Source organism: Emydura macquarii, unplaced genomic scaffold (assembly GCF_026122565.2).
Source record: "Emydura macquarii macquarii isolate MOO-44397 ecotype Brisbane River unplaced genomic scaffold, CSIRO-AGI_Emac_v2 contig_2768, whole genome shotgun sequence".
NCBI lineage: Eukaryota > Metazoa > Chordata > Testudines > Chelidae > Emydura > Emydura macquarii.
The window spans coordinates 50,622,847-50,650,824 of NW_027132905.1; the positions used below are offsets into that span (position 1 = coordinate 50,622,847).

General features: G+C 49.3%; 1 protein-coding gene across 2 annotated transcripts; it reads right to left on the minus strand.

Moving 5' to 3' along the window:
- Window positions 1-773: 773 nt before the first annotated feature.
- LOC137165998 (protein-arginine deiminase type-3-like) lies at window positions 774-27,531 on the minus strand. 2 transcript variants are annotated; one of them, XM_067567568.1, is made up of 16 exons: window positions 27,391-27,531; window positions 16,389-16,569; window positions 15,533-15,605; window positions 14,583-14,644; window positions 13,243-13,360; window positions 11,926-12,051; window positions 8,845-9,023; window positions 8,155-8,258; window positions 7,406-7,517; window positions 6,844-6,951; window positions 6,183-6,334; window positions 5,345-5,489; window positions 4,804-4,897; window positions 3,464-3,543; window positions 2,588-2,713; window positions 774-2,197 (listed from the first exon to the last, which is right to left on the minus strand). In XM_067567568.1, exons 1-16 carry the CDS (start codon window positions 27,477-27,479, stop codon window positions 1,964-1,966), a joined length of 1,983 nt encoding a protein of 660 aa, XP_067423669.1. In that variant the 5' UTR covers window positions 27,480-27,531; the 3' UTR covers window positions 774-1,963. The 2 variants fall into 2 exon arrangements, with proteins under 2 accessions (XP_067423669.1, XP_067423670.1); XM_067567569.1 differs by having other exon boundaries at window positions 775-2,197; window positions 27,382-27,483.
- Window positions 27,532-27,978: the final 447 nt, after the last annotated feature.

The window sequence follows — 27,978 nt, forward strand, 5'->3', positions numbered from 1 at the left end:
CCCTGCTCTGTCCTACTTCCAAACGCTACTGCTCTCCTTAGTTCAGCTGCAGCTTGAGAAGGGTTTCTTTAAAAACCTGGTTAATACGGTCAGAGCTGGGAGTGGGTTATGATCCTACATCTGAACAGGGAATTTCAAGAGCTGCCCTTATAGGTTCATCCCTTCTTGAAGTGCAGTTGACCACTGAGAAGTGACTAAAAGTAGTGTTGCGGGTTTGCACGGTGGTGTTGCAATGGCTTCCACATCAACGGGGCAGAGGGAGTTGTCCTCTTTGCCACTGCTGCAAACTGCTCTGGAGCTCTGAAGTGTAAGCTGGGTTCTTCCCGTCACCTGAACAGTTAGGATATAGTTCTACTGAAGATAACAGAGTCTAGGTCACTCTCCCATGGCTGACCTGGCTCTGCAGGGTTAACAGGAGTAAAAAGCCATGTAGGTGTGCTCTGGGCACTATGGTCCAATGTTGTACCTCTTGAAATAGCATCTGTTGAGTAAGAAGTGGCCACAGTGTATTGCCAGCTGTTCCTACCGTAACAGTGCTTTTAAGATTTCTTCCCCGCCTTCTAAAATTGATGCCTCAAGCATTGTATTACCACCCAAACTGCTCCCTTCAGACAAGTGCATGCATCCAGTAAAATGTTACCTCTTTCCTCTTTATTTCCTCACCCTTTCTCTTCAATCTGCAAAATGAATTTGACTTGTTCCTATCGGTGCACGGGGTGAGAGGAGACTTCCCTATTACCTAGAGAAACTAGGGTTAAAAAAAATTGTGCACATCTAAAAACAAGGCCCATAGGAAACCTTAGGAGCAATACTGAAAATCTGCTTGGTACGGGTGCCGTTACAGATTGCAATATGCTCCGTGGAATGGGCTTCTTAGATCATAAAGTCTTTCATCTTGAGGATCCTATGTATTCTCACTGCTTTACCAAATTAAACACAGGGAAACACATCAGTGTAAAGACTGCATGTTAGAAAGCTGTTTAAATTGTCAAGACAATATGAGCTAACCCTTTCCACACCTCTCCCCATCACTCTGTGGGACGATGAACTGGGGAGGGATGAGTTAGCTAGGTCTTGTAATTTCTTAATCTTTTTTTTTAAAGAGGTTTAGTATACAAAGTGTGTAAGGGATATAAACCCCCATGCTCCAAGGCATAAACTTAGCAGGGGCTAGGAAGGAATTTCCCCCTTGGAGAGATTCTGCTTTAATTGCCCACTGCAGGGTATCATGCCCTTTCTGTGAAGCATCTCGTATTGGCCAATGTCCCAGGCAGGACGCTAGGCTATATGGATCCCTGGTCTCCCTGGCAGTTCCCATGATCCTGTTCCTATAGCACTGGAAGGACAGGTGTGAGGGATGAGCAATTGAATTAGCTTTGAATTAGGCAGAACAGGGACTTGAACCTTTCTTTGGCATACCAGCTCAGTGCCCTCACCCCTGCCTGCCTTCAAAATCTTGGAAGCGTCCATGCAATGGAAGTGTCATCCTCCAGTCAGCTCTAGACTATGCCATTTCTGGCTCTGCTACAGCCTTCCTGTGTGAGCTTGGCCTTGTCACTTAACTGCTCTGTGTCTCAGTTTTCCCATCTGTAAAATGGGGCTGATAATACTTCTACTGCATCGGTGAGGATAAATGCATTATGATGGGGGGCCTTAGAGGTAAGTAGGTAGCTGTAATAAATTAGGTGACACACACATCTTAAAGGTCAGTGCAAGAAACAGTGGTGGGGGATAACAGCCCCAATAAACTGTGCGACTTGTGCAGCAGAGAACAGGATGGGGTAGTGAGTGATTTCACATGCGGGTTAATAATTCTTGGGTTTCCTTAGAAAGTGTTGTTTTTATTAAAGTTCCGAATTCAGTGGTGGGTGAAACAAACCCCAGGAAATGATCACACATTCATCCTTTGTTCCCTCCTCTGAATAAAGTGCTGAGTGGGGTATTGAGATTTCACCCCCTCTGCTCAGGGGATCATGTTCCACCACTTGAAGGAGAAGGGTTTCCTGCGGACGTTGGTGCCGCAATGGACCTCCCCTAACAGGGTGTGGTAGGAGAAAAAGTCATTGATGAAGGTGCAGATCAGGCCCAGCGGCTCCAGCAGGGAGCGGACGTTCTCCTCCAGGCAGCACTGCCCGTCGATGATGGGCCCAAAGGGCTTCGGGATGCCCAGGTGTTTCCCCAAGACGAGCATGTTCACCTGCAGCCAGGAGAGGAAGAACAGGAGGGGCGTGTTGAATAGACTCTTACAACAGCCAGACATGTTCCTCTAAAGACGTCACTGCATCACTCCAGTGCGATGAGACACGAGACTGGGTAGCCAAGTGTTGAGGGACACAGTGAGGACTCAGCCTATAAACTACGGAGCACAGATGGACACAAGCCACAAAACTCAGCTGCAGCTCCAGATTGCAGATCCCCCAGAGTTTGGCATGAACCCCTCGAGTATGCAGATTTTTGAAGAGGCATAGTCTATGGATGCCCTGTTATACAGACCCTGGCAGGCAGCAAACTGGCAAGTCACACCCAGAATCTGGCAGGAAAAGCCCTTATTCACACTGCGCGAGGCCCCAGGCCTGCACCTCCTTACCATATCTGGGAAGAAAGCGCTGGCTTCCTTGTCAGTTACAGTGAAGAGCTGCGGAAGGTCGATGATGTCTTTCTCGCTCAGGCCCAGCTCTCGTTTCAGGATGTCTCTGTTCCAGTCAATGCAGCTCTGGGGAGGAAGGACAAGGTCACAAAACCGTTCCTCCTAGAGGCAGCCCTGGGAGGAGCAGATTGGAGATCCAGTGTTGTTGCTGTCTGTACATTGAGACAACGGGGGAGGGAAGTAAATTGGGAACTGAAACGAAGAAAGAACCTCACCGTGATGGACAGTTGTGATGGCTTATGAAACCCAATACCCAGTCGTTAATCCCAACCCTCCCCTTGCTAGGGCTTCATATCCCTTTTCAGATCTGAGATAAATAAAGGCAAGCTCTTCCTCGGCTACTTCTGATTCTCTGGCTTGTTCTAGGCTAGCGGTGCCCAACTTACGGCCTGTGGGCCATACACGGTCCACCAGAGCATTTCATAAAGCCCGCAGCCTGCTTCAACACAATATACCAATGGTCGATTCATTAACATTTTAATTTCTTTACTGTTTTTTCCCCATTTTCTATCATTCTGATACATATTTTATGCACTGATTTATGCATTGTTTTAAATAGACAATACTGTACAGAGAAACCACCTAGAATTTAAAATATAAATCAATACAGATCCCTTTAAATCTGATTTTAAAATGTTGAATCTGTTTGGCCCACACCAGTGTGTGTTTAGGTTTATGTGGCCTTCCTGGGTCGTATGTTTGGGCACCATTGTTCTTGACAAGCAGAAGCCACTAGGAGCTTCCCATTCTCTCTCTCACCTGTCCTGAGAATTCCTCCTCCAATACTGCTGAGTTATTGCTGTCTCCTGTCCTTACCTGAACATAGTCGTTGTCCCTCCTCAGGGTTTCATTGGCCAGAATCTCATCAATCGTTGTCATGGGGACTGTCTCTAAACCTGCAAGAAGAAACACATTTAACTAATGAATGAAAATTCATGCGCTAAGTGGGGCTGTATGTGTAAGCCGTGTGTATCTGTAGCTAGATCTAAGAGCCTCTATCCTTCATGAACTGGGCATGGTGGGGGATCTGTCAACCATACTTAGCAGGGGGGGTGCACATGTGTGTGCATCCACAAACATATTATTTTCACTCAGTGACAAACTGTTCTGGGATTTACCTGAGTCTGTCCAAGGGAATTGGTCAAAGTGTTTCAAAATATATTGCAATTTTGATTCCTCTTTGTCAAAATTTGAAATTTTGACCAAAAAAATGAGCAACTTTCTTGCTATTTCCCCTTCTTCCCCCTTTGCCCCCCTCCCCCCCCAAATCACAGCTTGTTTTTCAGTTCGGTCTCCTGTCAAGAGAAATAACTTGATTCTGGGGGACTGTACATCTATAATGGGAAACAGTGGATCATACTTTACTTACCTCCTTGTCTTAGAGAATAAACCATCTAAAGTGGATTTTGAAGCTTTCCTGGAATGGAGCTTGGATTCTACCCCAGCAGAAATTGTTATATTTCTCTGGACATATAAACAGGGCACCGAATACAGCTGTTTAGAAAATGGTTTCTTTTTCCCAGGGAAAGTTGTGACAAAAAACAAAGTAAGTTTCATTTATGTCAAAATTTTCCAGGGAAAATTTGAATACCAAAAAATTAAAACTCAACAAATAAATGCTGTGGCCCTGCCTCCTGGTGGTTTTAAATCAGGTTCCTCAAACGCCTTCTCGTTTATAGACTAGGTATCTTGGTAGGACTACATGTCCCGTGATGCACTACGGTCTCCCCTCTTGGATAGGGGAGGTGATGCATCATGGGAACCCTTGTCCCAGGTGTAGCATGGGAGATGTAGTTTATTCCAGGAACCTAGTCGATAGAGGAGATTAGGATATGAAGCAACCAAATTACGACTCCCAGGAAGCACCGCACAGAATAACCAATGAGAAATTTTACCTTTTTTTTTTTTTTTTGGATGAAAAATCAGTTTTCCCTGGGTAAACTTTTTTTCTCAATAACATTTCTTATAATTGGAAAAACTTGATTTTCTGTCAAAACAGTTTTGACAAAGTTTTCAACCAGCTGTCCACTGAGCTGTCCTGTGCCCACCGAACAGCTTGTTGAGACAGCCCTGTTCACCACAGGCGGCAACTTCAGGATGGTTTGTTCTAATGTGTGAAGGGGGGTGGGAGAGAGAGAAAAGATGAGCTCTCCTACCCTCAAACAGACTGGCCTCTCCATAGCCCTCTTCCTGCTTCTCTTTGAAGAGCTTGTAACAGGCAGTGGGGTTGGCTAAGAGCAGCCGGAAACCCTGACAAGAGAGACAAACCAGTTCAGTGACTGGTCTTTGCCATTCACTCACATTTCACATTATATAGACCTTTTGCCCAGTGGGTTCGGCCTACAAGGGGCAGTTGCAACAGTCTGGATCAACGCGTTTGGTGCTCACGGTCACTATACCCTCCCTGGAGCAGCCAGTTTCCTGGAGCTAGGTAAATTCAGCTAGAAAACAAGGATCTCAGAGGGGAGAATTCCACATGTTTTTACCTCTCTAAAATGGACAGGTGTCTAGAAAGCACATGGTAGCGCCTGAGCAGACGTGTGCTCTGGGTGTCTGAGGATGAAACTTGAATTCATGAACTTCAAACCGGACACTCTTCCTCTGTGTCTACCTGGGACTGGTCCGAGATGTCTCCCCCAAGATGCAGTACCTGTCTACTCAGGGCTGGTCTAAGAGGTCGCCCCCAAGGTGCAGTACCTGTCCGCCCTGGGCTGGGACAAAGCTCAGGAATTCATCCACGTGACCCACGCACAACCAGTCGACATAGAGCTCCACAGGGGCCTGCACTTTCTGGGCATAAAGGAAGTCCCTGACCGCCTTCGTCATCCTCCTGCCATCAACCCTAGAGGCGAAAGGGAAGCAAGATTAGAACCAGACACATTCGCCAGTTAGGAAGAGGCTCGCTATGCAAGGTGGACAGGGCCAAATTAAGGTGTAAACATGACAGGTTCATGGCTAGGCCCCCACTCTGGGAGCCAGATGAAAGTAAATTTGTAGCCCTCGCAGCTGCAGAGGAAAGCTTGAAAACGTGACCCGAGCGTAACGCATGCAGGGACGTCTGCCGGAGTCTGCGGAGAACCTGAAACGACAGCTCTGAGAGGTACAACTGCCCTGTGCATCTCAGTGAGGGGTTAACTCCATGACCTACTGCTCCGGGGACCGACTGTGGCAGGAGAGGAGTACGGCAGGTCTGTCCCAGTCACCCGACAGCTCCTGGAGTAGGTGCTGGGCGTGGAGAGGAGGTAGATGGGAGAGGGCTACTCTTTCTCCTGCCTCTGCGGGAAGGGAGGGAGGGCCACCATCCCTCTGTGTGGGGAGCAACACCATGAAATTAGGATGGGACACGGGCCACTTGTCACGGCACGTCTATGACCCCAGACTCCCTTCGTCTAGCACTGAAGACAGCTAAACTACACGTGCAATCGCTGACCTGGCAGCCCCACGCACAGTGTAACCACCACTTCGTGCTGTGCAGGAGATGCTGGTGTGTTCCAGCTAGGGGCATGCTGTCCCGAGCCACACTCACGCCTCTCACCTGGGGAAGCTGCTTCCAATGAGGATCCTTCCCAGGGGATACTCCTTCCCTTTGACGGTCACCGGAGGGCTGACTTCCAGGTTCCCAAAAGAGTCGAGGCTGGAGACTATTTGATTAAAAGGCTCTCGGGTCACGTAGCCAAAATCGGGGCCCTTCCAGGAAACAAGACGACAGTGAAGCTGAGAGCAGTGAATTGCGTATATCAGACAGGATTTAAGTGGCGCCAGGGCCTTAACTTGGCATGCTACACAGGGTACATTTCAGCCTGCTGGGATTGAAGCAGTCAATGTTGCAGTCTCATGGAGTTTGTTTCGGGTCGATCAAAACATTTTGATAAAATCCCAACATTTCATTCCAATTTTGACCTTTAACTTTAGAATTATATATATAAATGAACAAATTTAGGTAGGAAGAGGTTTAGTGAGTCTTGAATTTAGTCTTGGAAAGTTCTTTCACAATGAAAAATCTAAACGTTCCTGTCTGAAAAACACTTCGTTCCATTTTCAAAATGAAATTTAGTCAAAACCGATGCATTTTTCAAAATGTTTCATTGGCTGAAAACTGCATTTTCGGTCCAAAAAACCCCAAAGCATTTCAACAAAAACCTTCCAACTAGCTGGTGTTAAATTCCGCGCTGACGCCGCCAGACAGAGTCGCATACCAAGACGTTCTTAAAAGGGAAGTCCTGCAGCTCTTTGTTCCTGGGCGAATCGAAGACCACGGGAAACGTTTTATGGGGAGCCTGTACGTAGCCAAACTCCATCTCGTCCTGTTAGAGGGGATAAAGAGAGTGGCAAACAAACAGCCAGCTTAGAACCAGAACCCGCAGATGCGTTTGCTGTTGACATGGCTGGGTGTTGGAGCAGGCCCACGTGGGATTGCTCTCCTCACTGGACAATTGCTGAATGGGCTTCGAGAACAGATTTGTTTCTCACTCCAGCCAGTCAGAGCCCAGCTGGTTCTTGGCGCTACATTTTTAGAGTGCTGCTTCGCTCCTCCAGCTTAGAACTTCGCTGGTTTCAGCCAGGGGCACATGTGTTGCCACAGGATGGGGTAGCGCTTATTGGCCTGCTGCACTGTGTGACTGACGTCTGCGTAACCAGGGTGTGAAACGCGACCCGGATCGCGACGGCAGCATTGTGTGCCTGGACGTCAAAGACTCCACAAGGCACCAGAGCCAGAGGGCTGTGCGTGTTTGGCTTCCCCACTCCCGGCGCTCTGACCTGGATCCAGCGGTCGTTTCGGTTCTCCACCTCCGGGCAGATGGTCAGCTTGCAGTGGGCTTTCCTGGCGAGTTCGCTCACGGCCTCCACAAAGTCAGCGTTGCCGCTCACACTGGGAACAACACGGGAGAGGAAAGAGAGAGCTCTAAACCAGGGAACAGGCAGACCCTTTCCCGCTACCCCCAAACAACCCATAACGTAGGGGATTTGGTACATTAACGGGGTGCTAATTGGCTTGGTGCCTGAGAGTAGCCATGCCCCCTTCCTGTGTATTGAGGGAATTTTTCACCCATCAGTCTCACTGCCACCTCCAGGGGCTTTTGGCACAGGAATTCATTCTTGTTCTCCTAAGGCACAAGGGCATGGAGAGGGAAATGGTCCCGGCTATAATCAAGCCGTTCCAGGCACGATGGGTCCACGGACAGTTTCTGGCCTTGTAAAGATCTCCACAGATCCGACCACACGTGCCCAAAGAGGCCCATCCTAGTATGAGCTGGTTCTTGAGTAGGATTCTTCGGGGGCTGCTTCTTCCGACCTGGCTTGCTCTTAAATCCCAGGTAGGCACGTGGGGTTTGATCCAAAGCCCATCGGAGTCAGTGGGATTATTTGCACGTTTGACGTTAGGCATGTGCCGAACTGCTGCGCTGGACCATGGGCAGAGAGCTCAGCACCTTGCAGGATCAAGCCCCTGGTTAGAAAATGAGGCCATTTCCCCCCCCCCCTCGGCAGTTGAACCGTCCTGCCCTCACCTGCAGACAAAGACCTCCAGAGGCCGCTGAGTGTTGGGGGTCATTATCCAGGGCGCCACCTGGAAAACCACCGTGTCTGTGAAAATCGGGGTCTCAGGAAGACTCTAGTGAGGGAAAAAAAACAAGTGGTGATTGATGGATCCTAGTCCAGCTCCAAAGATCTCTCTGCAGCTGATAGGAGATCCCTGCTTACGTTTGGCCTCTGCCATCTCTCTGCTACGTCCTCCCACAGGGCGTGGAGCGCACAGTGGTGCCTTTTATCCTGCCCTTTGCTCCTCCCTTTGCATCTTGATCCACTGTAACTCAAGCCTCTCCCATGGCCATTCAGAGACTCTCTCCAGAAGGAAGGAGAGGCCCGGGCCTGGCTCAGAAGGCAGGAGACCTCAATTTAGTTGCTATTCAAAAGCAGTTTCCTCCTGTTAAGTGTTTAGCATCAAAACCCTTGGCTCAGCTGGCCGGGCCATGTAGGGAGTGGCCATGGTGGCCGTGCCATCTATGGAGGTTGACAGGCCTACCCTAACTGGCTGAATCTTTGCTCCGAGATCCAGCAGGCTGAGCCTCAATTGCCCCTGAGCCACCCCGGGGTGTGGTGTACCAGCAGCACCCTCCCCAGAGAGGCCGCTTTGCAGAGCTTTTGTTCTCTCCAGCCCAGCTATACCCAGGCCAAGCGAGCACGTCGGCTTATTGCACCTCAACAGGGGCGTCCAGCAGCGTGACGTGGAAAGAGACCAGCCCCGAGAAGTCAGCGTCCGGGAAGGCCAATCCCTCCACGTAGAAGATGTCCTCCTCTTGTCCACTGGCACGATCCACGACGTAGGAGAGCTCCTCTGACCCCAGCACGTGCTCATACTGGGGGAGCGCATCGTTGCCTGCGAATGTAAAGGAGTATCCTGTCGTGTCGGGGGAACCACGCTGAGCACAGTACAGCGAGCAGAGATCGCTCAGCTACTCCCAGGGCCTGGGAATCAAGCTTCCGGATGTGGGCGGTTGGCCGTTGTCTACTCGGAGAATTAACCCAACCCTGGAGCTGCACCAGTGCAAACTCCTCATGGAGACAGGCAAAGCCATGATTTGCACCTGTGGACCGAATTCCTCACAGGAGTTAGCTCCACCAGTGTAAACTGCAGTCTACACTGGTGCAAATTCACCCATTCTAGCATCCGGGGTCAGTTGTTATAGAAAAGGCCAAAGGGCTTAGATTTAAAGCCTAATGACTACAATCACATGAGAGGTGCATTCCGGCCTGGAAGCATTCTTGCTGGCTGGATGTCAGCCTCTCATGTGGACTGGAATTTAGAGGAAAGGCAGGTGTTAGAGGTGATGTTACTCAAAGCCCTGAAAGCAGCTTCATAAACTTGAGAGCTAGCTGGAGAGCATTCAGTCGCCGATTTCAGATGTAAGATAGCCCCATCGGCTGCCCAATGTATCTGTGTCTCATAAATACCGAAGAAATTGGTTGAATGAGTAATTGTCAGATGATGGGTTTGGGAACCGAACACAGTGTGATGTTTTGGTGACGTTATTAAATCTGCTCCCAGCTTGGACAACAGAAACAGGAGATTTGTCAATGAGCCACGCATTTCAGCTCTGAATTCATGAACCTTTTAGGATGGGTGAGAGTTTCAGAAATACCCCGGCGTCACTGAATGGTCTTAATGAATAGTTGAGCCCAGCAGCAAGACTGATGCAGGGCAATCAGGTCACAGTTGCCTCTGATTTGCTCTCCCACTAGTTGTGTCGTTCTTTAGCTGGAGCCGAGGGCCACTTAGAAAGGGGAGAAATTCTCTCTCTGCCTTTGAAAACCATCAAAGGTATTGCTTGCACTCTGATCCTTCCAGCCACCCGCCCCGCTCATCCATCTACATGATGATCAATAAGCTTGAATTCCCCACTGTGCGTGTGATGTTTGCTCCTCACTGACCCCCCACCCCCACCCCAGGAGCCTGTGGGATACTCTGGATTTTCACTTCCCAGACTGGAAGAGAAGCAGGAGCAATTGGTCTCCAGGTACATTGCCTCTTCCCTGGAACACAGAACATCCGTCCTGCCCCAGCAACTAGGTTTTAACATCCTTTACGAGAGCCAGGCAGACACTTTGCATTTACCTGCTGCCCCAGTTCTGGAACTGGTCATGTCTCACTGGGATGTCTGGTCTCCGTAACTTATTAGGGCCATACTCTCCTTTTCACTGCAGAGGTAGCTGATATCACCCCTTTACGTCCCCCCTCTAGCCCCATGGCACTAAACATGTACGATTTCAGCTCCTCACCCAGTTAAGATTCTGTTGGATAAAATAAACACCCACTGTAGTGAATCAGCTGAGCAGTAGCAGGTCAGCAGGGGCACACGAGCGATCTGGTGGGAGCAGGTCAGCAGGGGCACATGGGGGATCTGGTGAGAATGGGTCTCTTCCTCCAGCCAGGGAAGATGCTGGCAGTTAAGAGGGCACTTGCGTGTTGGGAGGGGTGGGGTTCAGAGTGGTCCTGGGAGGGGGGGAGGAGGGACAGTTGGCAGAGCACTCACCCTTCCCCCCCCAGATGTTAAGACACCTAGACTTGGTAGCTGAATCATGTGCAGTGCCTGACCCAGCTGTGGTGCATCTGGCCCGCTAGCAAGGGTTGCACTGGGATAAAGGCTGGCACGGCAGCCCTGGGACACCCATGATGGTTACACCAGGATGTTGCACTAGAAGAACGTTAAGGTAGCACAGAGTACTCAGTAACACAGCAGAAAAGTGCAATCGTTCAGGCTGACCAGACACACTTAATTCTGCCCCCCCCTTGTGATACAGCAGGATGAGAGCACTGCACTCTGCCCATGAACCTCCGGTGCCGCTCAGGAGCCTCCTGGTGTGCAAAGAAGGCCTGTGTGTTCCCCCACTCGTGGGCCAGGCCGCTGGTTCTCAATACAATAGAAAACCCCAAACCGTGCAGACGGCCAGGCACATGTTTAAGCTTGTGAATGCTTCCACTCGGGTCAATAGAAGTGCTCACATGCTTAGAGCTGAGCCTGAGTGTAAGAAGGTGGTCTGCCCCTTTAAGGGCCAGCGGCCCGGGGACACACCACCCCCCCCCCCAGCCCTGTTTCGGAATGGAGCCTTTTTCCAAACAGGTGTCTCAGCCTGGGAGAGAGATGAGCAGACCCAGCTGGGAAGGGGTCAGGTGATTCCTTTTCTCATACAGGCCTGAGAGCTGCAGGAAGGATGCTGGCAGGCCCTGGAGTAGGAGGGAAGACAAGGGCAGAAACCTCTGTAGCCTGCTCTGGCTGGGGGAATAGCTCTGTTTTGAGATCTGTGGGGTTTGAGCCTGAAGAATAAAAGTGCCCTGCAGAGCCAGGCCGGCAGCATGCCACGCGTGGAAGTGTTTGTGAGATTGGGGCAAAAGTGTGGCGGGAACAGCTGCGTGCCAATGCCGCGTGCAGCTTTCCTGAGGGGAACTCAGCGCCGGGGATGGCACAGCCAGAGAACAGCTCATTTAAGAGCAGATTTAGAACTGGGTCCCGCTCCTACTGACGGCAGGAGCAAAGCTCCCACGTACGTCACAGGGAGCAGGAGCAGGTTCTTCGATGGATTCAGTATTGCAACCGCCTCTTACTATCGCCCTGTTCTACTTGCTGTGCAGCAGGCTGCTGGAGTGCCACGGCTATCCACAGCACGTTATCATCTCATGCCAGGCCGCAGCGTACTGCGTCGCCGCAGAGCAAAGGCAGAGGGAATTCTAGACATTCGCAGACTGGCTCAGCAGAGCTGTAATTCCAAGACCAGATACTCACCCCGGGCATGGAAAACTCCCACTTTGTCTGCGTCCGACACGGAAATGTGAAGAACCAACTTGTGGTCGTCAAAGATTGCGTCGGGCCCTTGAGTTCTCAAGATCATGCAGGACATGTCCCTGAGGTCTGAGAACAAGAGGAGACCAAAAGAGAAAAGAGTGGGGCTTTTTAAAGTGGCTGCATTCAGATTTGGATCATCAAGTCTCTAGAACCTAACTTTCTTTCAGAAAAAAAAATGTATAAAAGATGCCAGAACCTCAGCTACTGCATATCCTCTTAGCTCCACTGATGTCACTGGATCCAAGCCAATGTACACCAGGTGAGGATCTGCTCCATATAGTATATGATCCCTCTACAGAAGCTCTGTCCCTCAGGTAACACTGTGTCTGACAGGACCATTGTCTATATACCAAATGCATCAAGAAGGGATGGGGAAATCACTTCTGGGCTAGTCCTAAAGGACGAAAATGCAGCTCATTGTGAAGCTCCGAGGTTAAAGCACTGGAACGCTGGACCTCTGTGCTCTGTCCCCCCATCAGTTTCTGTTGTGTTCCTTTTTTAAGGTGGGGGTTAGGAAAGGCTGTAAACACTATTGGCAACCCAGGTATCTCTTGCTTAGCGTCGCAGGAGCAAAGGTGGCCTCCTGAAAATCAAGACTAGGAGTGGTTGGGTACCCAAGGGAGAGAAGGAGATCTATGCCTCTTAGCTATTACATTCAGCGAGGTTATTTTCAAGGGATTTGCGCCTTAAGGTTAGTAGCAGCAAAATGTCAAATAAGCCCCCATGATATCTGAACGTGCTCTTCCACAAGGGGCGCTCAGCATCTAGGCTTCCCTAGAAAGCAGACCACCAGCTATTGGCTTACGCTGGAGCTGTCTCATTGCACAGCCAATAGCCCGGCAGTCCCATGGTTCAGTTAGGTGAGGACACTTCTAACACAGTCACTTTACAAACACGGCTGCAGTTCTGATGATATCACTGAGGGGCCTTAGACGTGCCCGGAGCCATGGTCAGACTCAGCGAGACATTCTGATAAGCGGTGGTTGCAGTGGGCTACCTGGGCAGTTTCAAGGGTACACGTTTTATAGTTCTACTGCTAGCAATACATAGATGTGGGCCATGAAAATCCAGGCCTAAGCTCTGATAAGCAGAGCCCGATCGTTCACACCCTCACTATTCCTTTTTCTGTGGGTGCAGTTTCTTCTTAGGACTCCGCTAACATCTTGCATTCTGGCCTGAACTGGCTGGAATTTCAGACGTACCGCATCATCTGATTAGTGCTCAACCCAAAAGCAGCGATCCGTTCCCAGCCAGTACCTGCGTAAGATCGCACATAGAGATCCATGTTGTCCATATCCGTGGACTTTGGGTCGTCCCTATCACAGTTCACTAGCAGGACAGCTCCTTGCCCATCTGGGCCCCATGTCCACTCTCTCTGCAGAGGCAAATCAAAAACAGGCTTGTGTGGAAACCAGGAACCAAGACCAGAGAACTGGAACCCAATTCTTTTCACTACTACAGTATTAAAAGCCGAGAGGATAGGCATGTGACATAGCTGCTTCCTGTGGCTTTAGCCCCTATGGAAAGTGTTCCCCTCCCAGCTGTTGGCGACCTTCCTGCAAAATGTAGACATACGTCTCCACCTTACCCATTCCCAGTTCAGAAATATATGAACTTCCAGATTCAAGCCACTCAAACATACAGTCTTGTAGGGCAAGCACTGTGGTGTGAGCGCAGGACTGGGAGCCAGCATCTGCTGATACAGCTGAGTGGAAAACTGTCTTCCCATCTCGTGAACATTTTTGAGATACCAACAAATTTTCCTGTTGGACCAAGAGTTAAAAATGCAAAAATTTTCACAAACCAAAACTCCAGAAAAAAACAATTACGTCAATCAAAACATTTCAATCATTTTGAAACATTTTGAAGACTACTTTTCCTATAATTAGCTTAACTTTTTAAACAAAAACCAGAAAACCAACATTTTTCATCTTGGAAATGCAAAACTAAACGTTAACAATTTCAAAACTTTGCAAATTATTTTCATGTCAGAAAATTTGTCAAAACTGACCTTTACTTGTGAATAGTTTCTGTTTTGATGAACTGGCATTTTCCAAACAAAAACAAAACAAAAAAATCACTTGTCTACACTGGGACCCTCAAGAAAAACTAATCCAAATTAACTAAAGATGTGAATTTTGGTGGGTTAGTTAAACACATTAAACCCCTTTGTGAATGCTCTTATTCAGAATTAAAGTAGCCTTTACTTCAGTTTAGTTTAATGAACTTCCAAAGTGAATGAATAAACTGAATTATGGCCATTTTAATTCTGAATGAGAGTGTTCACACGGGGGTTTAATGCAGTTTAACTAATCCACTTAAAATTCACACCTTTAGCTAATTCAGATTTTCCTGAGCACCCCCCTGTGGACAAGTTCTTAATTAATGTTGTAGCTCCTTTAATGCTCCTTGCAGGCCACAAGCTGGTGCTCTGCAACCACAGTACTAGATAAACCATGATCTATCTCACCATAGTGATAGCGTGTCTCCTTTACACTCAATACTCTGCTGGGAACCTTTGGGATGATCAGTTCAGAGTTTACTCAGCCAACTGATCTCCCTTAATCCCTGGGTGTATGAAGATGAATCATACTTACCTTATCTGTTGTTTTCCTCTTCACCGCCCCACTGCGAGTTGTATCAGTATCCAAGGAGATGTCTGCAACGGCACAAGAGAGGAAAAGAACCCAGCGGGGTGGATGGCACTGAGAACCAACTACCTGGACTCGATCACATCCCATCCATGGTTGGAATCTTCATTACCAAAAGCTGAGATGGAAGGGTTCCTTCGGCTGATATGTGCTATTATGCGCTTCTTTAAAGGTGTGTAGATTGCAAAGCCTCAGGGCAAAACAAGGCCTGGACTGAACACAGCTCAATGGAGAAAGGGGTGAGCTATAAGGGAACTGGTCTCCATTAAAGCATGGGGCTCAGATCAGCTGGTCTGTCCCTTCAAGCAGAAAATTTTCCATCAAAACTATCTTCGACTAAATGAAAATATTCATGAAAAGCATTTGCTTTTCCACAGAAAAAATTTTTCATTGAAAAACAGAGCACCCAAACACAGAAATATTTCGATGTGAGAATGCTGCCGTGGTGCTTCATGGGAGTTGTAGTTCAGGTGCCTATTGTTCTCATTATTCCCCGTGGTCCAGGCTCCCTAGCCAAACTACATCTCCCAGGATGCACCATTGCCAGGGACAGCCTTGATGCACCAGCCCCCCTCCTCAAGGGAGAGACAGTGGTGCTTCATGGGAGATGTAGTTTGACCAGGGATCCGAGCCTACAGAGGAGAATGGGAGCATGAGGCACCCAAACTATAAATCCCATGAGTCATTGTAACAGCATTTCCAAATAGAAATATTTTGGCTTTTGATCTTCCACTGTAAAATTGCAATTCCTGCGCCCTTCTCTCCCACCCATACCTTTGCCAGCTGCTCCCAGAAGCCAGCATAAAAAACGTGACCTCCCACCCTCCTACCCAGTCAAGGGAGTCGTACTTTGGGGCTGAGTTTATTGAACAGATGGGTTCTACGGTTCTACTTACCAACACAAGTCAGGTAGAGCATGGCTCTGTGTATGGGTGTCCCCCCATCTTGCCCGTAGTATGAAATCCTAACCTGCAAAGACACCATCGGATCAGCACTACTGCTCTCAGAACACCACTACCTGCAGCGACGCGAACAGTAAAATGGGGACTTGCACTGCTACGGATGAGACCAGAGTGAGAGTCTTGCGCATAGACTTGCACTTCCTATGCAGATGACTCCGTCAATACAATTCTTTGTTTTAAGACTGAAAGGAGGGTCATGTGGCTAGGGACCTGGGCCAGGGCACAGGTGATCTGTGCTCAATTCGTGGCTCTGTGCCATCAGGCAACTCCCTTATTCTCTCTATTCCCCCTCTGTGAAATGGGGATTATACTTCCTTTATCCTACTGTCTGTCTTCTCCATTTCAACAGCTCTTCTGGGCAGGGACAGGTTTTGAACAGAGCCTAACATGGGACATGCTACTGTAATACAACTACTAATGCAGTGTAGAGTCATGTTGCTCCCTCATGGAAATGCACGACAGAGACAACAGCTTAATGAGGCTAAATAACGAACAACCCATTATCAAGTAAAAACAAAGCTGCTGAAATGAAGCGGTTTGAGAGCTGGGCTGTTATCCCAGCCCGTGAGGTGATGAAAGTCCCGTATGGGACACCCAGCTCATTCCGGCCCCCAGGACATGGGCACCCTTAGCGAGCAGACATCTCTCCAGCCAATGCACAGTGTCTCTTGGCCAACTTCAAACACCCTTTTACCTGGTTCAGCTCCTACGTAACAGCTCTCTTCTCCTGCATTCACGTAAGTTGGACATTGATTTTCAAAGGGTGCTTCCCCCCACCACAACAAACTACCTTGTTATCATTGATTTCGTTGCTTGGCGTCTTCATAGTCACCACCACCTCCACCCCGGCATCCAGGGGCCACCCGGGCACGCATGTCGGCACTTTGGCAACCTGAGGGTTGTGGACAATATAGACGTCAACACCAGGGGTGCCACGGACATCGAACGACGTGGCGTCCTTCGGGGCTGATCTGAGGCAGAGGATGAACAGTCAGTTACGGTCGCAGCTGAAAATCCCATCTGCTCCCGACTTCAGCTCCATCAAGATGCTACAGAGCCAGACAGCGACACTGCGGTCCTGTTCTAAGGCCAGGGAATTCCACCGTAAAGGCAAATACTGGGGTGCAGTAAGTGGCATTTATGGACGCTGATACTGTAAACGGCAGGAGACCCTAGTCCGTGATGGAGGAGACATGCTGCAGGTGAGCAAGTGTCATTCAGCATTTTGCTGTGGGCTGGTACAGCTCAGATCTGGTGTCAAAAGCTGCACAAAGGAAACCGTTTACAGTGCACAAGAAGTTTTACTGTTCCTACAAAACCCAGGGACGATGCTACATATCCGTGAGCACCATTAACTATTTACACTTATGCACACACAAAGCACTCCTGTCACGTTTCAAATGTTTTGACCCAGAGCTGGGAGGGCGGGGGAGTGGGTGGCAGGGATCAAGCAGTTCATTTACACCCGAAGAAAAACACTGAAAGAGTCTTTGCCAAATCAGCTCTGTGACAGACATGGCCATTTCCTGCCATAGCCTTGGGAAACCTTAGGGAATTCAGTGTGGGGTCCATGACATGAAGTGAATGGTTTATGCATTATTGTGGGCTGGGATTGTGTGTAACCTCTCTCTAGGGATAAAGGGGATCCTGGGAAGTGTTTTGAACTACAAAGAATTGTAGTGAACAAGATGCCAGGCAAGAATGGACTTTGGAGACACATAGTGTCAAGTGGTTTGCCTGAGGAATTTCTATGGGAGGTGAATGCAAATGTCTTGTCTCCAGTTATGCAAAAACCCAGCCTTTGGAAGTTCCTCTCTGACAAGGAGATCATTGTCTGCTGATTGCGGGTTCCTGGAATCTCAAGGTCAAAGCCCCAAGCTGTCTGAAGGAAAGCCTGAGCTATTCATGGGCGGTGCTAGTTCTGAGCTGAGGCGGTTATGAACTTTTAATCCCAGCAACACCCCGTGGTAAAATTTGAAGGACGGCCTCTTACCAGAGCACCTGCTGGAGTTGGGGGTTCGTCTCTGGGAGGCTTATTAGCACATCTGCAAGTTCTTTTCTTATTTTAATAGGTTTTCTCTGTAATACTTTTACCTTCAAAATGCAGGTGCTGACTCTGAAAGGACTGTGTGGGGACTTGGGGCTGTATCAGTGATGTCATCTGTAGCTTTCAAAGAGAAAGCAAAGCATAGATGCTGGCCTGTTTTGGCAGTCTGGCTGGCTGGGGACATTACAGTATAGGCAAGGAACTGTGCAGCCGGGAAAAACCTGAGTCAGGAGGGAGAGAGAGACGGGTCTCTGCCCAAGAGATTTAACACACAGAGGTGGAACCTGAGGCATAGAGAGATTCAGGGTCTCAGAGACACTGAGGCACAGGAGACTAAAAAGTGCCTACGTGGTTTAGGGGCTGAGTCTCATTAAAAGTCAGTAGGACCTACGAGCAAAGCTGGGAGAAATCTCTCAGACCAATGGTTATTTGAGGAAAAGTTAAGACTTGTTCAACCTGAAAGTGCTGACAAACGTGACCTGAAAAGCTTGAGCCATTCACAGAGTGGCCAGAGGAGGAGGAGGAGGAGATGGTGGCAGAAGATGGCTTTGTAGCCCTTAGTCCGTGGTTAGGGCCCTCACCTACGATGCGGGAGAGCCACGTTCCAAATCCCTGCTCTGGAACAAGCCTGCCGTGAACTTTGTCAATTCAAGGAAAAATCTGAAACATTTCCGATGCAGTTCCACCCCAACTATCGTTCATTATTTTGTTTCAGCACCGCCACTGAACTGAAAAAATCACTTATTTGCCCAGCTCTGCATCAGCGTCTAAGTGATTTGAGCACTTTTAAAATGACCCGCTAAGTGACTTGCCCAGGGTTACACAGGAAGTCTGTGGCAGAGCCAGGAATTGAACTTGGGACCCCACGGGCCAGGCTAGAATCTAACCATTGGACCGTCCTTCCATTGTAGGTGATGAAAGCTTGCTGCCTCTTTCACAGGTCTATATGCCAAGGTGCAGAGCGGTTCTGAGGGACTGTGGAGACAATGCACTCCATGCGGGAAGGGACAGTGGGCCATTCAAGTCAGTAATTCAGATGCATGTTTTGAACCCCCCCTTCCTAACCTAGGACAGTGGAATGGCCTCTTTGAGCTATCAGAGGCAGAGCACACCTGTCACAATGGGCAGCCCTAGCGCATCATTTGGAATCCACCTTTCCCTGTCACTGCCATGAGTCCCGGTCTTAGCACCGCCTCTGTGGTTACCGCGAGGATCCTTCCTGGCAGCTGTGCAAAGAAAACCTCCTGCACCGACAACATTAACCACACATAGCAAGAAGCTGACCCAGGAAACACGCTCTTGCCAAGCAGGTGGAGTTAAGATTTCCTGTTAACAATGGCAGACAGCCAACACTCCTCCCCGGGTGGAGGAACCTGCCTGCTGGCTGGCAGGCCCATGCTTGTGCTGCCATTTGGCCGTGCAGGGTCAGGAAAGAGACAGGCATTTCCCCCTAACCTCAGCAGAAAGTGCTGCACTTGCCCCGTTCATCTGCATGATGTGCCGATGGCCAGCAGCCCTCGCTGGTTCCCAGTGAACGTGGGGTTCAACGCAGCTCAGCTTTCCCCTTGTCTGGGGCCAGGCCCAGGGCGCAGAGTTGGGCGGCTGCCTCTGGGATAATCAAAATCCGTCCCCACTGCTCCTAGGCCTGAGCTACATCCCAACCTGGGAGGCTGTTTCCTTCACCTTCTATTATTTATTACTTGTGTTCTGTAGCCCCTAGGAGCCCCAGTCATGGACCAGGATGCCATGGCGCTAGGTGCTGTGCAAACCCAGAACAAAAAGACTGTCTCTGCCCCAAGGGGCTTACAAACAGATGGATACAGGCGGACAGGGGAGTACAAAGAAACGATGAGACAACATTGGCAGTGGTCTCAGCACAGCAGCTGCCTAACCATGGGCCAATTTTTTGTGGGCTTCACAGTAAAGGAGCGTTTTGAGGCAGGACTGCTTTCTTCTTCTTAGGATTATTCCTTGAGGAAAAGCCTGGCTGGTCACACCTCTTTTTTCATGCTATCGGATGAGTGAGGAAGGTTGGTTCTGTGGTTGAGGCTCTGGACTGGGACTCCAGAGATGGCCAGATTCTTGTCAGCCCACTGCTCTTCCAGCTTACCCAGAGAGGTTCGATGGCACCAAGGTGACAGCTAAGTGTTAGTCACCAAGCACAGAACAAACAAGAGATTACATTAAAAAATTATCTGTGACCAGTCAGGTGCTGCATACTTAGATAAGGATTAGCAAAGCGTTCCCCATCTTGCAGCAACAACGTCAGCAACTGGCTATTAACTGTTACTAAGAATCACAGTGGGTTGGGGCACAGAGATGACTAAAGACAGAGGGAGAGCCAAGATACCAGGCGGGTCTGGCAGGGAGGGAGTGAAATCTGGTAGGCAAGCAATGCAGCTCCCTCACCCACGACCTCTGGGTATTGTCCAGTAAGTTTCCTGCTCTTCTTTGGGACATGATGCTTCTGCAATGGTGCCACGGAGCAGCGCTGCTAACCTCAAGTCAGCCCCTAAAACACTCATGAGGTTGGCTTAAAATTGATGAGAGTTAAAAAAAAATAACTTGGGGCTCTTGTTCTTGGATATCTGGTTTCTGAGCCTTTAGAGATGTACTTGGGTCACGGGGCAGGTCTACACTTAAAATGTTGCATCAACACAGCTGCACTGATGCACTTCAGTGAAGACGCTTTCTCGTCGGCATAGTGAATTCACCTCTGTGAGAGGCGTCAGCTGCGTCAGCAGGAGAATCTCTCCCCCAGCATAGCGCTGTCTACACCAGCGATTAGGTCAGCATAACTACATTGCTCAGAGTTGTGGATTTTTCACACCCCTGCGTGACATAGTTACACTGAAGTAATTCTGTAGCACAGACCTAGTCATGGTTTCAGGCTTTTCTCTGTAACTGTTAGCGCTAGAAACTTTCATTAAAAAAGGAAGTGGAGAGTCTCATGAAATCACCTGACTCCGGGAGCTGACGCTTTGAGAAAACACACCGAAAATCATGGAACTCACAAGAGTCAGCAACACGGATCATGCACGTGCATACATGCAAGGTGCACACGCTGGCAATGTGGACTGTCTGTAGATTGTTCAGTCCAAAAGTAAATCTGACAAAAAATGCAGTTTGGGGGGCAACTGAAGCGATTTGCGAATTCAGCTCGAATTCAGTGAATAGTTTTGGTCAAATAAAAAATGAGAACGTTATATGAACAAAAAAATTAAAAAGGTGAGTTTCAACATTTTCTGAACGTTTCAACATTTTGTTTTTAAATAAACTGGGTTGTTTTGAATTGTTTTGAAATTAATTTTGTTTTAAGTTTGTTTTGTTTTTAAATAAACCAGGTCGTTTTGAATGGACATTTTCTCATCGAAATGTCACTTCAGAAACAGCCTTTTGAAATGTTTCGTTCGAGCCGAAGACAGTGGATTTTGTTTGTTTGTTTGTTTCAGCAAGAAAAACAAACCAAGAAAATATTTCCGTTTCAGTCTGAACCAAGGCAAGTTTGATTTCGGATGTGTCGGCTGGGTCACCGAACAGAAAACGTCAACAAGTCGCTCAGCTGTAACTGGGTGCACGCCACGTCTTCTGGTTTTTGGTCTCTTCATCTTGGCAATCCTGCCATTTGCCAGCCACGCCCAGCACCACCCTCTGCACCCTCCAGGCCTGGCAGTGGGTGGCCCATGGAGCAGCCCGATACAATTACACAACAGTGAGGTGCTCCCCTGTTCCCCTCCCCTCCTCTGAATGTCAAGGGCGGCCTGAGCTCTAAGTTTATGGTATGAATCAATGACACCCCTGGCCATTCTCTGAGCTGGCTATAAAACTCTTACCCTCCAAGAGGCTGAAGGGTAGGGTAAGCCCATCTACTGCCCTGCTGTACAACTGCCAGGTAGCAGAGGGGAAAGGAACCACAAGCAGCAAAAAGCAAAAGCAAACCCTTTGCCCTCTCTTCCCCTAATGCAGGGAGGGCTCCCCTTCTTCACTGAACTCCATCTAGCTGCCGGAAGGGAATGAACAACCGCAGCGTGTAGTGTGGACAGCTTTGAGGACGCCCCGATCCTGGGAGACTAGACAGTCTGTGGGGGAGCTGTTGTATTTACTGAGGTGGAATACATGGGCCAAAGGTATTAACATGACCCAGTCCCTGTCCAACTTTAAACAGTGTTACACAAGTTTGTGGTTTGGTATACAGAGCCCTCAGCCTGCCTAGCACCATGGGAAAGTCAGCATTCGAAATCCTGGGAATCCTCTATTAAAGATACAGGAAAAAAAGGGAAATCAGTTAAAGCATCTGAAATGTACTGGATTAAATAAGCCTTTCATTTGAACAACTCCCTTTCCTTTTAGCTGGGAGGGGGGAAATAATGCAGCAACCAGCCTGCACCCACAGCAGGGTCTTTAGCAGAGTGTACGCTACAGTCTCAGCGAAGAGGAGCCGTTGAGGCAGGGCTGGGGGAGACAGAAAATCAGGCGAGTGCCTGACTTACAGAGCCTTGCTGGAACTTAAAAGTTGGTTTGCGGCTAAGGCAGCAGTTCCTGAACTGTGGTGCGTGACCCCAAGCGGGGTCGCTTCATCAGCAGATGGGGTCCCGGCAATCCCGAGCGTGCAGAGGACACCCTTTTACAAAATGGCCTCCTCCGCCCAGCGTGAGCTCACACGCCCCATGTGCACGAGGTCACGTCGCACGGAGGAAGCTATTTTGCTCTACAAAACGGCGCCTTCCCTACAGCAGGACCTCGCACTCCCCCTGTGTGTGTGAGATGATGCAGTCCAGAGGGCACTGGTTTGTAACGCAAATTGGCATCCTCCTTGCGGCGTGACCTTGCACATACAGTGCGTGTGAGGTCACACTGCAGGGAGGACACCATTTTTAAACAGCAACTGTCCATACTGTCTGGGGTAGTGGGAAACGACACCTCTGAAAATGGGTCATCCAGGGGAAGTGTTTGGGAACTACTGGGTTAAGGACTGAGATTCAGGCGATCAGTCACACACCCCATGTGTGACCCTAGGCAAGTCATGTATTTCTCAGTTCCCCATCTGTAAAGGTGGGGGTGGGGGAGCATAATCCTTTGACTATTTAAACTGTAAACTCTTTGGTGCAGGGACGGCGTCTTACTCTGTGTACGTACAGCACCCAGCACCATGGGGCCTGTGATGGAGTATGTATACCACACACAGGCCCTGAAAGGATTAATGAGGTCCTGAGAGGCCAATTAGCATAGCAGGCTGCAGCTGGAGGGCAAGACAGGCTTAAGTAATCAGGATGCCCAGCTGGGCAGGAACAGGCTGGTTGGTATAAAGGCAGGCAATGCAGGGCGGACGGGCTGCTAGGAGGAGAGGAATTCTGCAGTTGTGCCCTGGGCCCAGAGACCGTGTGAGCAGAAAGCCGGGGGGGCCTGTATCCTCAGTAGGGAAGCCCAGCAAGAGTCTGGGAGAGATGCCACAGCCACGAGGAGTGGAAGAGGCTCCAGTGGTAAGCACTGGTAAAAGGGCAGGATCTAGACCTCCAGGGAGGGAGAGAGCCTGACAAAGCAGTGGAAACAGAGCAGCCGTAAGGCCTGAAAGGCCACGCCTGAGGAGGGCGGCAATGGGTTGGAGTCTTGTTGGGGATTCCAGGTGTGGGTCCTGCGACACCGGTGAGCCTACGGAGGTTGTGGGGAGAAGACCTGAGAGGCTGAGAGAAGTAGCAACAAGGTGTTGGATGGGCAGACCAGGGCTACTGGTTAGAGGCTCCCCAGGCTGAAACCCAGTGTACTGGGGGAGCCTGGATTTCCCTCCCAGCCCCAGGTCTGGTGACAGGCTGGACAAGGGGCTAAGGATGACTGGAACCCCTGAGGCTAGGGGTCCAGAACTGGGGCCCGAGACCTGCGATGAGAACGCTGAACTGCTGTTGGTGGGACTTTGTTACTCTGGAAGAGTGGACTAAAGCGTGACCTGGCTGGAGGGCCCAGTCATGGGAACAGGCAGTCCACGAGACAGGCCAGCTAGATGGGGAGAGAGCCACTACCTGGCCACGCAGAGGTCCTCTAGCGGTGAGTGCGCTCCCTTCGTAGGGCCCCAGTCTCAACTGGGCCCACTGGGTGCTACTGTACTCTAAATGATGACAGTGAGGCAGGTCAGGAACGGTTGGCTGCAGGATGAGACTGGGGAAGGGTAGCAGGAACTGACTGGTTCCCAGAGCAGATGCATCACAGGCAGCAACGGGACGAGCTCCCCATATTCCCATAAACTGCCATGCCCACATGCATCAGTACTGTCCTGGAGAGACCCTTCCTAAGGGCAGGAGGAGATGGAGTTCAGTAACCACGGGCCATTCGGTCCCTGGCCCTTCTACTGAGAAAGCCAACAAGGATGTTTGTGTTGACAGACACCTGTCTACTATGAACTGTACACAATTCAAATAGGCCACCAAACAGTCAGCAGATAATGTATCGACCCCACATGAACTAAAGGAGTAACTCCACTATGTGGTAACAGTAGAAGGCTTTTATCCTCTATGGATCAGGCACTGGCGGAAGACAACACATTTAGCCAGCACATTACAGATGCTAGCAACTTCTAATCTGACTGGATTTGAAACTGTGACTGTCAGACTGCCTGAAGTACAGCATGAGTATCAACCTCAGGACACACACCACAAATGGGCTGTGAGTTCTATACTCTAGATTTCACCAATCAATGGTGAACTCCTCTGGCACTACAACGGAGTCACAGACTGTCCCCTGAGATACTCCTAATAGTTGCTTAATAAGAACTCTGAATAGCTTGCCATCTTGGTAAGCCTGCTTTTGTGATACATTCTCCCTTGGTTTACACCAAAAATCCCAACAATAGTCAGGTTACTCCGAGTCCCAAAGGACCAGTCATTTACCCCAGGTCAATTGCACCTTAGATCCTACTCCAAAGACAATGCCTGTAGCCAATCGTATAATAAACTTTGTGAAGACCTGTTAACTAAGAAAAAGAAATGAGTGCTTTAACCTTGTAAATAAGATAAACATACAGATACCCATGAGTTACAGTCTTAGGTTTCAAAAAGTGATGAAAGCTGCTGTAATATGCAAGCTCTATAAATTCTCTTGGGCTAACCAAGCCAAGCACTGGGGATCTTTTGCTTATGCTTAGAAATCTTTCCTCCTCAGAGTCTAAGCAGCATAAAGACCCAGTTTCTTCTTGTTGGGGATTTTTATTTCTCCCCCCGACCTCCCCCTCAGAGTTCAAACTGATGGGACAATTCCTGATGCAGGTCTCCTTTTCGTGGGTACAGGGGGAGCAATTAAGCCTTTTGTCCTCTGATGTTTCACACTGGTTTGTCTGGTGTCTATGGGCCTCCTTTTGTTGCGCAGCGGATAACATCTCCTTTAGCAAGCTAGTATTTAACACTTGCTAATGCTCCTCTCCTGACTGAGGGGGTTTCCAGTTTCAACTATTTCAACAGCTATTACCTTGTAAGGTGGGATACAGCTATTGTCAGCGAGAGTAATGCAGGCAGCAATTTACAAACATGTCATAAAGTCTACACACGAGACACTTTTAACTAGACGCTCCCATCCCTGCTTTAACAATACTGACAGAGATGATGAGCCAGACTGGGTTCCAGCTCTGCATTTGTCAGTGTTCAGCGGAGGCCTACGAGCCTTGGCATGAGCTGGCACCTGGCCTGCCAGCATCCCACTGACCTAGAGATGCAAGGCTCCGTATCCCGTCCCTGGAGCCCCCCAGGAGCAAAGAGCTGGCCTCGGAGCTGTGCATGAGGCCGAGGAGCTGGGTAGATCCTCCGTGTGCCTGCAAGTGGCAGCAAGAAGTTGCATCAGACAGACACTCGTTTGCTCAGCCTCTGGCTTCCTGCCAGGCAACAGGAGTTGTTGAATAATAGCTGGCAGAGGCTTTTTATTAATCTCTGGGTGCGGTCTGGAATAACTCAGGTCACCTGCTCCCTGCTAATGAATGAAACACCTGAAGACAAGTGTGATACAACATAGATCTATTTCCCCTTGGGAGACCAACAGAAATGCAGATAGGCCTTGCACAGGGAAATCTGGAGTTCAGCTGCAATTGCAACATGCAACCATAAATTTTCCGCCTTCAAGGGAAGAAGAGGCAGGGATGTTACAGGGTAACCGATAAAGGCAGGTGAGTCTGTCTACTGGGAGGTGAGCCTGGCGCTCTGCACTGTAATCTCACCCCACCTTCAACTCGTTTATTCTTTGCAACTTTATCTTACTTCCTACAGCACTGGGTCTAAAACCAGGGATAACTCCCCCTTCGTTCCTGACCCCAGATGCTACCATAATAATAATCAAAGGTGGCGCTGCTAGAGATGCTCTGGATTCAGTTAATTTATTAGGTATTTGTATTACAGAAGCAGGCAGAGGCCCCAATATGGGATCTGCGCCCCACTGCGTTAGGTGCTGTATGTACACATCATAAGAGAAAGTTCCTACCCTAAAAAGCTTACACGTCCAAGCTGAGGTGATGGTAAAATGTTCCCTGGAAGGAGCTGTTTCCCTGCCTCAGCTGCACAGCTCTATGTCCTCTACCAGGAGGGAATCCAGAATTCCTAGTCTAATGCCTGACTCTGCCACTAACGTGCTGTGCAGACTTGAGCAAGTCACTTAACCATTCTGCCTCTGACCCTTCTCCTCTTCCCGTAGGCCATCTTTGTCTATATGCACAGTGGCGCAGCTGCACCCATACAGCCGTGCCGCTGCAGCGCATCTGGTGAAGACGCTGTATGCAGACGGGATAGACCTCTCCCGTCAACATGAAAAATCCACCCCCGTGGGCGGGAGAAGCTCTCCTGCCGACATAGTGCTGTGCGCATGAGTGTGTTTGTCGGTGTAATTTATGTTGCTCGCGGTGGAATGTTTTTCTGAGCAACGTAAGTCATGCAGACATCGGCTGTAATGCAGACATAGCCTTAGTGTCAGGAAATTCACCCTGTGAATTCCTCACACCGGACAAAATAGGGTGTTTGGATGAGGAAGCCGCTTCACTGGTGCATCACATGCCAGAGAGCTGGAGCAAAATCTCACCTCCCTCAATCTCGGTCCCCATGCAACTGCAGCATTTTAACAGAGATGTGAGCCTCCAAAAGAACAGCTGAGTTCTGCAGTCAAGCAGTTAATCCCTAACAAAAACTCATGCACAAGCTGTGTGTGCAGGGCAAGCCAAACGGATCCGCAGGTGAGGGAAGAACATCTGCTGACTTCAGGGGAGCCGTGCCGCTTTGCACCAGCTGAGGTTCTGGCCCTTGACTTTAGACAAACACGCAGCAGGAACCCAGCAGAAACTGCGACTTCCTCTGTCTGTTTAGCAGTTCAGTCCATGCGGCTGCTGGCACCCCAGTGCAGGGGAAGTCAATAGGCAGAGCGTGGCCAAATCCGGACTGCCAGACACTTTTGAATGGACTCTGAAATCTTTTGACTTACTCATTATTATTTTCTCTGGAGTCTGGGCCTCGGCTATACCTTGACCAAGAAATCAGGACCTTGACAAAAAAGAAATCTGACTACCCCTGTCCTCGAGTATAATGTTCAGTTTAGAACAACCTATTTCTAGCTGAGTTCATTCCGACTTCCTTTTGCCATTGCTGTGCCCCCTACTTTCCCCAGCCCACCTTATCCAGGGACCAGTTTCCATTTGAAGCTGACACCGGTAAAGATCCGTATGATAAAGTGATCCGAGAAAGCTGGGCAGCTCAGCGACCCGCCAGCTAGTAAAACGCACATTTCTTACCCAGACACCTCAATGGAGATTTCTGTGCCCAGCACGTAGACGGTGCTAGTATGCTGCGAGGAAAGCCGGAGGGTTCTTTGCTGGGACATGTTTGTACCCTTCTCTCAGCTGCAATCCTGTGCTGGTCTGTTTATAGTGGATGAGCCAGCAGCATGAGCAGATTAAAACTAAACAGGCATGGGCAAAGTGTCCCTCCCCTCTGCTCTATTATGGGGTGTGATTAGCTGGAGATAGCTGCCTGTAATCCCACCTCCAGGATCTCTGCTTGATGATTGGAGGGGCAGGTTGTGAAGCAAGCTGTGAATGTGGTGATCAGCTGTTTATAGAGGTCAGCTGCACCCCAGCAGGAGCTGAAAGAAAGAGAAAAGAGAGACGTGTAATCTTGGGGAAACACAGCTCGATATCTAACTCAGGGTTGCTCTGTGCCAGGGCTGAGTGATGAGCTGCATCCTCTCTCTAGTGCCTGCATGTCCGTGCACTGTAGGGGTCTTTTACACACCTGCACACCCAGAAAACAGAAACTGCGGGTGTCAGAAGAGCCAGTGTCCTAAAATATTTAGCATGACCCTGGAAAAAACCTGATCTCTC